Raw genomic sequence first — 13,870 nt, forward strand, 5'->3', positions numbered from 1 at the left:
TGAAGAAGCTGGATGTTGAGGTCCTGGGCTGGTTTGGTTACACGTGGTCTGCGGTTGTGAGGCAACAGGGCAGCAGCGCCTCTTCAACCTCAGGAGGCTGAAGAAATTCGGCTTGTCACCAAAAGCACTCACAAACTTCTACAGATGCACAATCGAGAGCATCCTGGCGGGCTGTATCACCGCCTGGTATGGCAACTGCACCGCCCTCAACCGTAAGGCTCTCCAGAGGGTAGTGAGGTCTGCACAACGCATCACCGGGGGCAAACTACCTGCCCTCCAGGACACCTACACCACCCGATGCTACAGGAAGGCCATAAAGATCATCAAGGACATCAACCACCCGAGCCACTGCCTGTTCACCCCGCTGTCATCCAGAAGGCGAGGTCAGTACAGGTGCATCAAAGCTGGGACCGAGAGACTGAAAAACAGCTTCTATCTCAAGGCCATCAGACTGTTAAACAGCCACCACTAACATTGAGTGGCTACTGCCAACACACTGTCAATGACACTGACTCTACTCCAGCCACTTTAATAATGGGAATTGATGGGAAATGATGTAAATATATCACTAGCCACTTTAAACAATGCTACCTTATATAATGTTACTTACCCTACATTATTCATCTCATATGCATACGTAGATACTGTACTCTATATCATCGACTGCATCCTTATGTAATACATGTATCACTAGCCACTTTAACTATGCCACTTGGTTTACATACTCATCTCATATGTATATACTGTACTCGATATCATCTACTGTATCTTGCCTATGCTGCTCTGTACCATCACTCATTCATATATCCTTATGTACATATTCTTTATCCCCTTACACTGTGTATAAGACAGTAGTTTTTTGGAATTGTTAGTTAGATTACTTGTTAGATATTACTGCATTGTCGGAACTAGAAGCACAAGTATTTCGCTACACTCGCATTAACATCTGCTAACCATGTGTATGTGACAAATAAAATTTGATTTGATTTGATTTAGACATTCCTACAGTTAGCATGCCAATTGCACGCTCCCTCAAATTGAGACATCTGTGACATTGTGTTGTGACCTTTTATTGTCCCCCAGCACAAGGTGCACCTGTGTAATGATCATGCTGTTTAATCAGCTTCTTGATATGCCACACCTGTCAGGTGGATGGATTATCTTGGCAAAGGAGAAATGCTCACTAACAGGTAAACAAATTTGTGCACAAAATTTGAGAGAAATAAGCTTTTTGTGCGTATGGAACATTTCTGGGATGTTTTATTTCAGCTAATGAAACATGGGACCAACACTTTACATGTTGCTTTATATTTGTGTTCAGTGTAGATAGAGACACATTACATAGATATTTTTATCAACCTCCAGATAAGTATAAGGGGAGAGATTAAGTACAATTCTTACAAGCTTGTTTGGGTGGTAGCTTATTTTTCAGATGTTTGGGGCTGCTGATGAATCATGATGTTTAGGCATATTCAAAGTGACACTGGACTAGTGAGTTGCCAGAGTCTTTAGGGTGTCTATAGCTAGTTTTCCTTCCAATTGGCGACAGATTTTCATGTGAATATTCAAAAATCTTCATAAAAACAATATGCCATTTCAGAGTTTCCTTTAGAAAAATTTGGTGCCGGACAACATGACAGGGAAGATTTGAACATACTGGACAAATTACAAATTTAATGGACATCCATATGCATTCAGATCCAACACAGCTAGCGCCATCAATAAACGAGGGATGTTTGCCAAATGAGACACATTTACATGTCCTTAAAAACAGCCTATAACAAATGACAAAAACACTATTCCTTGTAGGGTTTTGATGTGTAGCAAAACTTTATAGCCTATTATTTGGGGGGATTCCTAAAACAATAATTGTCCACCTCAAGAGTTCAGGTCTCAGAGATTTGAGCACTAAATGTATCAGGGCACTGCATACAAAGACCTACAGGCATAGTTGTCTACTGTATGATATTCATATTTTAATAAATATATATAAACAAAGAGAAGCTTAGGCCTAACCCCAGAGAGATGGAGATATGCCGGTGGCATGCTAAGACACCGACATGCATTTCTTAATGTCAGATGGCTACTGCATCTGCTATACAGATAGACATACAGAAGGAGGGTAATTTGTTAATTTCTCTGAATATTTTGTATAAAGATAAGCATTATATTAAAGGAGTAACTCTGGTAGGTCTGAAACTTCCTCACCTCAAGTTGAACTGTTATTTGGACCGCCAATGCGCACTGCCTTCATATCGTAGGCCTGGGTAGCTAAAGCTTCATAATAGCCACACCATACCTAAACTTTATTAAGGTAAATGTATATCTGTCCTTATGTCATGTGAAAGTGGAGACAGATCTTTGAGCTAGCTAGCAATAATTAAAGAGACTTGAGAAACATATGTTTATTCAAAATGTTGTAAAACGGTTGATTCTTTTATACAATAAGTAGTCTATCTCACAACAATTTCCTAAATTCATGTGTTTTGGGAACACTATTCCATCAGCAATACAGATCTACAGTAACCATTTCCTTCTTATTGTATATGGACTACGGCCAGGTTGTACATTCCAGGTAAACTGTACAGTAAGAATAAGTAGGGCAATGGGATAAAAAAATATATTTTAAAAAGTGCCACTGCCAGCTATGAGCCCTGAAACAAGGTTATTCCTCTGTGGTATAGATAGATAATGCATGTCAGGCTGACACAGTTCTGCCGACAGGCTGACACAGTTCTGCCGACAGGCTGACACAGTTCTGCCGACAGGCTGACACAGTTCTGCCGACAGGCTGACACAGTTCTGCCGACAGGCTGACACAGTTCTGCCGACAGGCTGACACAGTTCTGCCGACAGGCTGACACAGTTCTGGGCCAGTAACCGAAAGGTAGCTAGATCGAATCTCTGAGCTGACAAGGTAAAAATCTGTTGTTCTGCCCCTGAACAAGGCAGTTAACCCATTGTTCCTAGTCCATCATTGTAAATAAGAATTTGTTCTTAACTTACTTGCCTAGTTAAATAAAATTTAAAAAAAATAGTCTGACAGTTCTGTAGACAGTCTCTGGAAGGTGCATAATGGAAATGCACAAGACTGTATGGCAAGAAAAACTCATTGAAAGGTTAGAAAGGCATGACTGTAGTTATATTACAGACAGTTTTGGACAGATATCAAGGGACAAAAAAAATGAAGAACAGGAAATTGCTCACAATTTTCTCTAAATGAATGGGAACAGCCTTTTTTTCAAAATGTACAAGACAGTTGCTAAAAACAAAGCCACTGCTAGAAAGATGAGTAGTTTGTCAGTCAATTCTCGTCTGTTATATTTTGAGATCAGTTTCCTTCCCAAATGTATGGTTCCTGTCATGGCTTTGAACTCTTCATCAGTTTCCAGGACTGTTCTTGAAGACGTAGCTACATACAGGAGAAAATGTGTACATAATGACTCATTTATCCTAGATTAATAAGAGCGTTGCTGGGATGAATTACAATACGTGCTGGAAATGCAAAGTGTTCTAGACTAGTGGACAAAGCCTAGCACCAACAGGGACACTAGGGGCAGTATGCCAAAGGGACGAGGCTATGTGAATATTTGTGTGCTCACTTTCCAGCTATTTTTGTATTGTACTATAGTGTATTGGCTTTGTGTATTTGTATGTGAACATCACAAGATACAGATAAATGGACAATAAAGTTATCATATCTTTGTTTGGTTGTAGGTTCGCTCTTCTGCAAAATGGCATGTATTATTATTATAGGTCTGCAAGCCCTAACCATTGGCACCCATTTTGTGACTGTTCTCCCTTCCCGAATGAGTAGTCTCTTACCCAGAGTGCCGATGGTCTCCTCGCTCTGCGACACCGACTGAGCCATCATACGACTGATGCTCATCAGGCTCTCTGTGATATCACCGGATGTCTGGACCAAAATCTCCTTAGTTGCTTTTCTGAGAGGGGACACACACTGCAATTAATTCCAATGCAATTCCAACTTTCTGTCCCTGTCAAAGGGGTATTTATCCACTTGCACGTTAATAAGTTTCTTGAAAAAGTGCAGAAGAAAGCTGTGAAGAATGAGGATTGCAGGAGCAGGAATAAGAAACTGGACCTATAGAGGGTTAATAAAGCAGCTGTGAGTGAAGAGAAGAGCACCACACACCGTTGTCGAACAGTGGAGTCTCCACCATACAACAGCTCATCTTTCTCAAGGTTGTCAATGGACAGTTTACATGCCAGGTTTGCCTTCCTCCAAGCTGTCTGGTTACTGTAGAGGGAATATTTTTGAAAATATTCAGTTAAGGAATTCCAAGAGGAATTGTGAGATCAATGACATTTTAAATAGGAATCTGGATTCCAATCTCATACCTCAGCATCTGTCTACGATTACTCTCTGTCTCACTCAAGATGGCTTGTTTTTCTGTTTCTCGGTCTTGTTCCTTGGCCATTTGCTCCATATTCTGTGAATTGAATGGATAGGTCAGAAGAGTTTTATCTAGCTGATCACAATGCATGTGATGTAAATTAAACTAATGCATTGAATTACATACCTGGATTCTCAGTCGTAGCTGATTGAATCTCTCTTTTACTTCGGAGTTGAAATCCATCAACACACTTTGTGGCCCCGGACATTCTCTAATGTCCTAAGCAAGATATACTTTTTAAACTTTAACTGACCATTCAATATAATCCACATTTGTTTAATAGTTTATTGCATCGCTTTCTCTCAACAATTACAGTAGCTAGCTAGGCTAGATTAGTTTGCCAAATGTACACTGACTTGTCCCCCAATCACACATTTAAATGACACAAAATGAATAAAGAAAATAAGTAAACAGTTAATAAAATATAGCTACCTGAATGAGAGCTTTAATTTCGAGATCATATTTGATTATTTCTTGTCCACAAATTCGGACGTGGACATCCTGGGAAGAGGCCATTTCTGTTGTTGTACGGCAAACCACAAATCCAAAAAGTGCGTGCTATTTGAAGCGCGTTTTTCAACGACAAGATTGGGTGTTCAATATAAATGGGAAATGCATTATATGCAATATTAACATAACTAATGAACACATCGTATTAAAAATATATATAGCATAAGCAGCTGTGCATAGTCTATGAAAAGTACTTATTTTAATAATCTTTTTTTTCTTGTGCATTTTGCTATTTGCCTCGTGGCTCCCGCATACTTTGTTGAATACAAACTTTCTTTACCCAACCGTGGGACAGACTATCTTTGTTCCAACACTCGGGACTAATCCTGATAGATATCAGTGTGGTGTTTTCTGTAATGACCTTAGTGATCACTGTTTTATAGCCTGTGTTCGTAATGGTCCTGCATTGTCATAGACACTTGCTAAAAAACTTTAATTCCTTTGTGAACTGGCCTCTGTAAAATGGTATAGAATCAGCTTGATCCCCTCTGATCCCCTTCTTTTTTTATATTTTCAGTGTTATTGTTAACAAACACACCCCATCAAGAAAATGAGAATTAAAAACAGGTTCAGCCCCTGGTTCGAACGTGATCTTGCAGAGTTGCTCCACCTCAAGAATTGCATTTGGTGAAAGGCTCGGCACATGCATACTCAGGCTGACTGGCTCTCGTTCAGGCAAATGAGAAATAAGTGCACTCAGGCTATCCGGAAGGCCAAAGTTAGGTACTTTAAGGACCTGTTCTCTCTCTGTGGGTCTAATCCCAAGACGTTCTGGAAAACGGTTAGAGACCTGGAGAATAAACCCTCCTCCTCAGCTGCTCATGTCCCTTAATGTTGATGATGTGGTTGTTACTGACAAGGATCACATGGCTGAGCTCTTTAATCACCACTTCATTAAGTCAGGATTCCTATTTGACTCAACCATGCCTCCTTGCCCGTCTAACATTTCCTTATATGCCACCCCTTCTAATGCGACTATCCTCAATGCTTCTCCCTCTTTTCCCCCTGCCCCACTACAAAGTTTCTCCCTGCAGGCAGTCACCTAGTCCGAAGTGCTGAAGGAGCTCCTTAAACTTGACCCCAAAAAAACATCTGGGTCAGATGGTTTAGATCCTTTCTTTTTAAGGTTGCTGCCCCTATCATCACCAAGCCTATCTCTGACCTTTTAACCTGTCTCTCCTTTCTGGGGAGGTTCCCATTGCTTGGAAGGCAGCCATGGTTCATCTTTATTTAAAGGGGGAGATCAAGCTGATCCTAACTGTTATAGGCCTATTTATATTTTGCCCTGTTTATCAAAAGTGTTGGAAAAACTTGTCAATAATCAATTGACTGGCATTCTTGATGTCTATAGTATTCTCTCGGGTTTGCAATCGGGTTTCTGCTCAGGTTATGTGTCCCTGCCACGTTTAAGGTCCTCAATGATGTCACCATTGCCCTTGATTCTAAGCAATGTGCTATTTTTATTGACTTGGCCAAAACGTTTGATACGGTAGACCATTCCGTTCTTGTGGGCCGGCTAAGGAGTATTGGTGTGTCTGAGGGGTCTTTGGCCTGGTTTGCTAACTACCTCTCGTAGAGTGCAAGGGTATAAAGTCAGAAAATCTGCTGTCTCAGCCACTGCCTGTCACCAAGGGAGTACCCCCAAGGCTCAATCCTAGGCCCCACGCTCTTCTCAATTTACATCAACAACATAGCTCAGGCAGTAGGAAGCTGTCTCATCCATTTATATGCAGATGATACAGCCTTATACTCAGCTAGCCCTTCCCCAGATTGTGTGTTAAATGCTCCACAGCAAATCTTTCTTAGTGGCCAACAAGCTTTCTCTACTTTTAACCTTTTTCTGAACACCTCCAAAACAAAGGTCATGTGGTTTGGTAAGAAGAATGCCCCTCTCCCCACAGGTGTGATTACTACCTCTGAGGGTTTAGAGCTTGAGGTGGTCACCTCATACAAGTACTTGGGAGCAGTGTCAGATTTAGGTAAGGGGTACATGGGCAGCCGCCCAGGGTGGCATCTTGCCGGGGTCGGCACTGGGCGCCCTAAGAAAAACATTTGGAATGGTGACATTTGCGCGATCAGTTTTCTATCGCTCATTTGCACATCACGTAAATGATATCATGTCACCGTGTGGGACTGTGGGTCAATTAACCTTGTCGGAGTGGGCACCCTGATTCTAGTTTGTGAGCTAGGCAGGCTACTTCCTGGGAAGGTCTCCCACTCAGAAGTAAGAGATGGGGAGGGGGGTGGGGGTAGGTTGACCTTAGGTCTCCCCAATGGAAGCCCGAGGTAGGGGGACCGGGGAATCTATCAAATAGCGCACCTCTAACTTTGTACAGTACTAATGCAATTAGTACAATCAGTCACACTGTGAAATGCTACCAAATAAACCACAATTCATCCATAATACTTTGAATATATAGTTTCACAGACATGTTGTTGCATTTTTTCTGGTTTGTGTGAAATCGTTAAGAATAATATAAAACCAGTCTTCACACCACCAAGGTGAATTGGTTTAGTCTTGACTCTTGGTTGACAGTGTTGGGGGATGGGTAATGTGTTGATGCTCGAGTGCCAAATCAACACAAATGGATAAGAAAAGGTCTAAGCCATCAGGTGTCCAGTTTAGGAAAAAGAGGAAAGAAGAGGAGCAGAAACTCATGAAAGATAAAGCTATGCAGATATGTCCTCTCTTTATGACTATAATATTATGCATTTAATGAAATAGACTAGTATAACACTTAGCCTATGTTGCATACAGTGGGGAGAACAAGTATTTGATTCACTGTCGATTTTGCAGGTTTTCCTACTTACAAAGCATGTAGAGGTCTGTAATTTTTTTATCATCGGTACACTTCAACTGTGAGAGATGGAATCTAAAACAAAAATCCAGAAAATCACATTGTATGATTTTTAAGTAATTAATTTGAATTTTATTGCATGACATAAGTATTTGATCACCTACCAACCAGTAAGAATTCCGGCTCTCACAGACCTGTTAGTTTTTCTTTCAGAAGCCCGCCTGTTCTCCACTCATTACCTGTATTAACTGCTCCTGTTTGAACTCGTTACCTGTATAAAAGACACCTGATCACACCTGATCACACACTCAATCAAACAGACTTCAACCTCTCCACAATGGCCAAGACCAGAGAGGGTGTAAGGACATCAGGGATAATGTAAGGACATCAGGGATAAAATTGTAGACCTGCACAAGACTGGGATGGGCTACAGGACAATAGGCAAGCAGCTTGGTGAGAAGGCAACAACTTTTGGTGCAATTATTAGAAAATGGAAGAAGTTCAAGATGACAGTCAATCACCCTCGGTCTGGGGCTCCATGCAAGATCTCACCTCGTGGGGCATCAATGATCATGAGAAAGGTGAGGGATCAACCCAGAACTACACGGCAGGACCTGGTCAATGACCTGAAGAGAGCTGGGACCACAGTCTCAAAGAAAACCATTAGTAACACACTACGCCGTCATGGATTAAAATCCAGCGCACGCAAGGTCCCCCTGCTCAAGCCAGCGCATGTCCAGGCCCGTCTGAAGTTTGCCAATGACCATCTGGATGATCCAGAGGAGGAATGGGAGAATGTCATGTGGTCTGATGAGACAAAAATAGAGCTTTTTGGTCTAAACTCCACTCGCCGTGTTTGGAGGAAGAAGAAGAAGGATGAGTACAACCCCAAGAACACCATCCCAACCGTGAAGCATGGAGGTGGAAACATAATTCTTTGGGGATACTTTTCTGCAAAGGGGACAGGACGACTGCACCGTATTGAGGGGAGGATGGATGGGGCCATGTATCGCGATATCTTGGCCAACAACCTCCTTTCCTCAGTAAGAACATTGAAGCTGGGTCTTCCAGCATGACAACGACCCGAAACACACAGCCAGGGCAACTAAGGAGTGGCTCCGTAAGAAGCATCTCAAGGTCCTGGAGTGGCCTAGCCAGTCTCTAGACCTGAACCCAATAGAAAATCTTTGGAGGGAGTTGAAAGTCCGTATTGCCCAGCGACAGCCCCGAAACCTGAAGGATCTGCAGGTCTGTATGGAGGAGCGGGCCAAAATCCCTGCTGCAGTATGTGTAAACCTAGTCAAGAACTACAGGAAATGTATGATCTCTGTAATTGCAAACAAAGGTTTCTGTACCAAATATTAAGTTCTGCTTTTCTGATGTATCAAATACTTATGTCATGCAATAAAAGGCTAACTTAAAAATCATACAATGTGATTTTCTGGATTTTTGTTTTAAGATTCCGTCTCTCACAGTTGAAGTCTACCTATGATAAAAATTACAGACCTCTACATGCTTTGTAAGTAGGAAAACTTGCAAAATCGGCAGTGTATCAAATACTTGTTCTCCCCACTGAAGGGCGACAATATTCCGTTTTCTGTCCAACTAGCTTACATAACATTGGATATAATTTCACATGATAATGTGTGTAGCCTGCAGCAAAACGATTAACCTAACTAGCACATTATTGATTTGGTTAACTTTCACTGAGGTGACATCATAAAGGTTTTCTGTGATGGTATTGACTAGGTCCTGAGCTCAGTAAGAGGGCTAACTTAAAAGACGTCTATATTATGCTTATATTTTGTACCTTTTGTGATATATTGAGTATTTTGGGGTGTCTAATGCCTAGAATTAGCCAATGAGGTTATATGGTTCATTTGGTTCCTATCTGAAAGTTTGATCAATTGTGCATAATGACATGTATATTTAATTGTGCAACAAATGTATTTAGGGTGTCAGACTCAAATACTGTATTTCAATGCAAATTCAGGGGTACTTCTGAAATATTTTGGAGCACCCTCTGGCACTTGCCAGGAAGAAGAGCCATCCATCTCCTCAGCCACGCAGGTGTCTTCACAAAAGTTGTCTGAGCCTGAGCCTGAGCCTGAGGATGAGGATGAAGACCCATTTGCTTCCACTTCTACCCAGCAGGGTTCTTCAGGTGTGTGTGTGTACATGCACATGTGTTTATGTGTGCATTCCTGCATAACATAAACTAAATAAATAATTTCCTCTCGCAAAGTTTTAAGTTTCCATATTGTAGGTAACAATGATGATTTTATTATTACTGGGTATGTATGTGGGATGTTCCATCACTATAAATGCTGTGAATAACGTGTGTAAACGAATGCCCATGTGCTCTCCATTAAAAATGCCTGTAGCAGCATCCCCACCAAATCCTGCTGCTGAGGATGAACCACGGTCTACAGACCCTGCTGACTGGCCTTCTGTTCTGACTGACAGAATTTGGACACAACTAGTTTGCAGAGGACCAAGTGAGGTACCACCTAACTTTGTTTTCCCAAGAAATTAGAGTGATGGAAGTTGCCACCACCAGTATTTCAGGAAGACCTTGGTGAGTGGTAAAAAAAAATCTCTAGAATTTGGTTGGTGTATTATTTTAAAGAAACAAAAGCCTCTTCTGCTTCTAAGAAGAAAATTAATTTAGCAAACTCAGGTCTGACAGACTGAAAACATGCACGTTCTTTTCTGACTTCACACAACAGCAGCCCAGAACACCAAAACTGCATGAAAACATGGAAAGAACTGGCAATGAGGATCAAAAAAAGGGAAACAATTAATAAGCATGAGATGGCACTTATGGAGGCTGAGAGGATAAGATGGAGAGAGGTGTTGACACGTCTGACTGCTATTGTGCACTCTCTAACAATTAGAAATCTGGCACTAAGCAACTCTCCATCAAATGGAAATATCCTCAAAGAGGTTGAACTGATGGCACAATTTGATCCAGTCATGAAAGAGCACAATAACCGTGTCCAAAAAGGGACCTCAAGTCACACCACCTTGGCCACCAAATACAAAATGAGCTTATTGATTTGTTGAGCAGCAAGGCAATTTCAATAATGGTGAGTGACATCAAGCTGGCAAAATGCTTCTCTATCATTCTAGATTGCACTTCAGATGTCAGCCACACTGAACAGTTGTCAGTTGTGATTAGAATTGTCACTGAAGGAGGAGCCCCGCATAAAGGAACATTTTATGGGTTTTTTGGAGGCAGAGGAGTCCACGTGCCAACATTTGGCATCCCTGATTCTTAAAAGATTAGAGGAGCTAAAAATTCATTTTGAGGACTGCAGAGGACAGTCTTATGATAATGGGGCCAACATGAGAGGCAAAAACAAAGGTGTCCAAGCCAGACTCCTGGAAATGAATCCGAGAGCTCTATATGTGCCATGTGGGGCTCACCCATTGAACCTGGTTGTGGCTGATGCTGCTAAAAGTTCTGTCGATAACACAGGTTACTTTGGCATCTTACACAAACTGTAGACCTTGTTCTCAGCCACATGTGGACATCACTTTGAAGACGTGGACTGAGGCAAGGTGGGATAGTAAAGTTAAGAGTGTTGAGCCACTGAGGTATCAGGCAGCATCGGTGAGAGAGACACTGAGGTATCAGGCAGCATCGGTGAAAGACACACTGAGGTATCAGGCAGCATCGGTGAGAGAGACACTGAGGTATCAGGCAGCATCGGTGAGAGAGGCACTGAGGTATCAGGCAGCATCGGTGAGAGAGGCACTGAGGTATCAGGCAGCAGCGGTGAGAGAGACACTGAGGTATCAGGCAGCAGGTATCAGGCAGCATCAGTGAGAGAGACACTGAGGTATCAGGCAGCATCGGTGAGAGAGACACTGAGGTATCAGGCAGCATCGGTGAGAGAGACACTGAGGTATCAGGCAGCAGGTATCAGGCAGCATCGGTGAGAGAGACACTGAGGTATCAGGCAGCATCGGTGAGAGAGACACTGAGGTATCAGGCAGCAGGTATCAGGCAGCATCGGTGAGAGAGACACTGAGGTATCAAGGGAACATCGGTAAGAGAGACACTGAGGTATCAGGCAGCATCGGTGAGAGAGGCACTGAGGTATCAAGGGAACATCGGTGAGAGAGGCACAGAGGTATCAGGCAGCATCGGTGAGAGAGGCACTGAGGTATCAGGCAGCATCGGTGAGAGAGGCACTGAGGTATCAGGCAGCATTGGTGAGAGAGGCACTGAGGTATCAGGCATCATCGGTGAGAGAGGCACTGAGGTATCAAGGGAACATCGGTAAGAGAGACACTGAGGTATCAGGCAGCATCGGTGAGAGAGGCACTGAGGTATCAAGGGAACATCGGTGAGAGAGACACTGAGGTATCAGGCAGCATCGGTGAGAGAGGCACTGAGGTATCAAGGGAACATCGGTGAGAGAGACACTGAGGTATCAGGCAGCATCGGTGAGAGAGGCACTGAGGTATCAGGCAGCATTGGTGAGAGAGGCACTGAGGTATCAGGCATCATCGGTGAGAGAGGCACTGAGGTATCAGGCAGCATCGGTGAGAGAGACACTGAGGTATCAGGCAGCAACGGTGAGAGAGGCACTGAGGTATCAGGCAGCATCGGTGAGAGAGGCACTGAGGTATCAGGCAGCATCGGTGAGAGAGACACTGAGGTATCAGGCAGCATCGGTGAGAGAGGCACTGAGGTATCAGGCAGCATCGGTGAGAGACACTGAGGTATCAGGCAGCAGGTATCAGGCAGCATCGGTGAGAGAGGTACTGAGGTATCAGGCATCATCGGTGAGAGATGCACTGAGGTATCAGGCAGCATCGGTGAGAGAGACACTGAGGTATCAGGCAGCAACGGTGAGAGAGGCACTGAGGTATCAGGCAGCATCGGTGAGAGAGGCACTGAGGTATCAGGCAGCATCGGTGAGAGAGACACTGAGGTATCAGGCAGCATCGGTGAGAGAGGCACTGAGGTATCAGGCAGCAGCGGTGAGAGAGACACTGAGGTATCAGGCAGCAGGTATCAGGCAGCATCGGTGAGAGAGGCACTGAGGTATCAGGCAGCATCGGTGAGAGAGGCACTGAGGTATCAGGCAGCATCGGTGAGAGAGACACTGAGGTATCAGGCAGCATCGGTGAGAGAGGCACTGAGGTATCAGGCAGCAACGGTGAGAGAGGCACTGAGGTATCAGGCAGCATCGGTGAGAGAGGCACTGAGGTATCAGGCAGCATCGGTGAGAGAGGCACTGAGGTATCAGGCAGCAGCGGTGAGAGAGGCACTGAGGTATCAGGCAGCATCGGTGAGAGAGACACTGAGGTATCAGGCAGCATCGGTGAGAGAGGCACTGAGGTATCAGGCAGCAACGGTGAGAGAGGCACTGAGGTATCAGGCAGCAACGGTGAGAGAGGCACTGAGGTATCAGGCAGCATCGGTGAGAGAGGCACTGAGGTATCAGGCAGCAACGGTGAGAGAGGCACTGAGGTATCAGGCAGCAGCGGTGAGAGAGGCACTGAGGTATCAGGCAGCATCGGTGAGAGAGGCACTGAGGTATCAGGCAGCATCGGTGAGAGAGGCACTGAGGTATCAGGCAGCATCGGTGAGAGAGGCACTGAGGTATCAGGCAGCATCGGTGAGAGAGGCACTGAGGTATCAGGCAGCAACGGTGAGAGAGGCACTGAGGTATCAGGCAGCATCGGTGAGAGAGGCACTGAGGTATCAGGCAGCATCGGTGAAAGAGACACTGAGGTATCAGGCAGCATCGGTGAAAGAGACACTGAGGTATCAGGCAGCATCGGTGAGAGAGGCACTGAGGTATCAGGCAGCATCGGTGAGAGAGGCACTGAGGTATCAGGCAGCATCGGTGAGAGAGGCACTGATTGAGGTGAGGGATTAAACCAAAGACCTTGTGATAAAGATTGAGGCCCAGTCCTTGTCAGAGGAGATGGGATCATACCGCTTCAGCATCTGTACAATGGTGTGGTACGACATCTTGAGCCAGATCCAACATGTGAGCAAGCTGATGCAGTCTCCCAGTATGCATGTGGATGTTGCAGTCAGTCTTCTCAGAAAGACAGAGAGAGGTCTCAGCAACTACAGCGCAACAGGCTTTATGACTGTACAAACGTCAGCCAAGGATA

General features: G+C 44.0%; 1 protein-coding gene across 2 annotated transcripts; it reads right to left on the minus strand.

The window, feature by feature from the left end:
• Positions 1 to 2,390: 2,390 nt before the first annotated feature.
• On the minus strand, positions 2,391 to 4,968 carry LOC112228289 (vesicle transport protein SEC20). Of its 2 annotated transcripts, none has more exons than XM_024393476.2 (6): positions 4,851 to 4,968; positions 4,545 to 4,637; positions 4,363 to 4,454; positions 4,157 to 4,261; positions 3,826 to 3,944; positions 2,391 to 3,412 (listed from the first exon to the last, which is right to left on the minus strand). In XM_024393476.2, exons 1-6 carry the CDS (start codon positions 4,932 to 4,934, stop codon positions 3,216 to 3,218), a joined length of 690 nt encoding a protein of 229 aa, XP_024249244.1. In that variant the 5' UTR covers positions 4,935 to 4,968; the 3' UTR covers positions 2,391 to 3,215. The 2 variants fall into 2 exon arrangements, with proteins under 2 accessions (XP_024249244.1, XP_024249245.1); XM_024393477.2 differs by having other exon boundaries at positions 4,545 to 4,629; positions 4,851 to 4,957.
• Positions 4,969 to 13,870: the final 8,902 nt, after the last annotated feature.

Source organism: Oncorhynchus tshawytscha, linkage group LG30, assembly GCF_018296145.1.
Source record: "Oncorhynchus tshawytscha isolate Ot180627B linkage group LG30, Otsh_v2.0, whole genome shotgun sequence".
NCBI classification, from domain to species: domain Eukaryota; kingdom Metazoa; phylum Chordata; class Actinopteri; order Salmoniformes; family Salmonidae; genus Oncorhynchus; species Oncorhynchus tshawytscha.

Excerpts from the sequence above, each read along its gene's own strand:
- LOC112228289 (XM_024393476.2), bottom strand. The coding sequence starts at position 4,934 with ATGGCCTCTTCCCAGGATGTCCACGTCCGAATTTGTGGACAAGAAATA. Across the intron at positions 4,638-4,850 it reads AAATTAAAGCTCTCATTCAG|GACATTAGAGAATGTCCGGG; the intron begins GTAGCTATATTT and ends TATCTTGCTTAG. Across the intron at positions 4,455-4,544 it reads AGCTACGACTGAGAATCCAG|AATATGGAGCAAATGGCCAA; the intron begins GTATGTAATTCA and ends TTCAATTCACAG.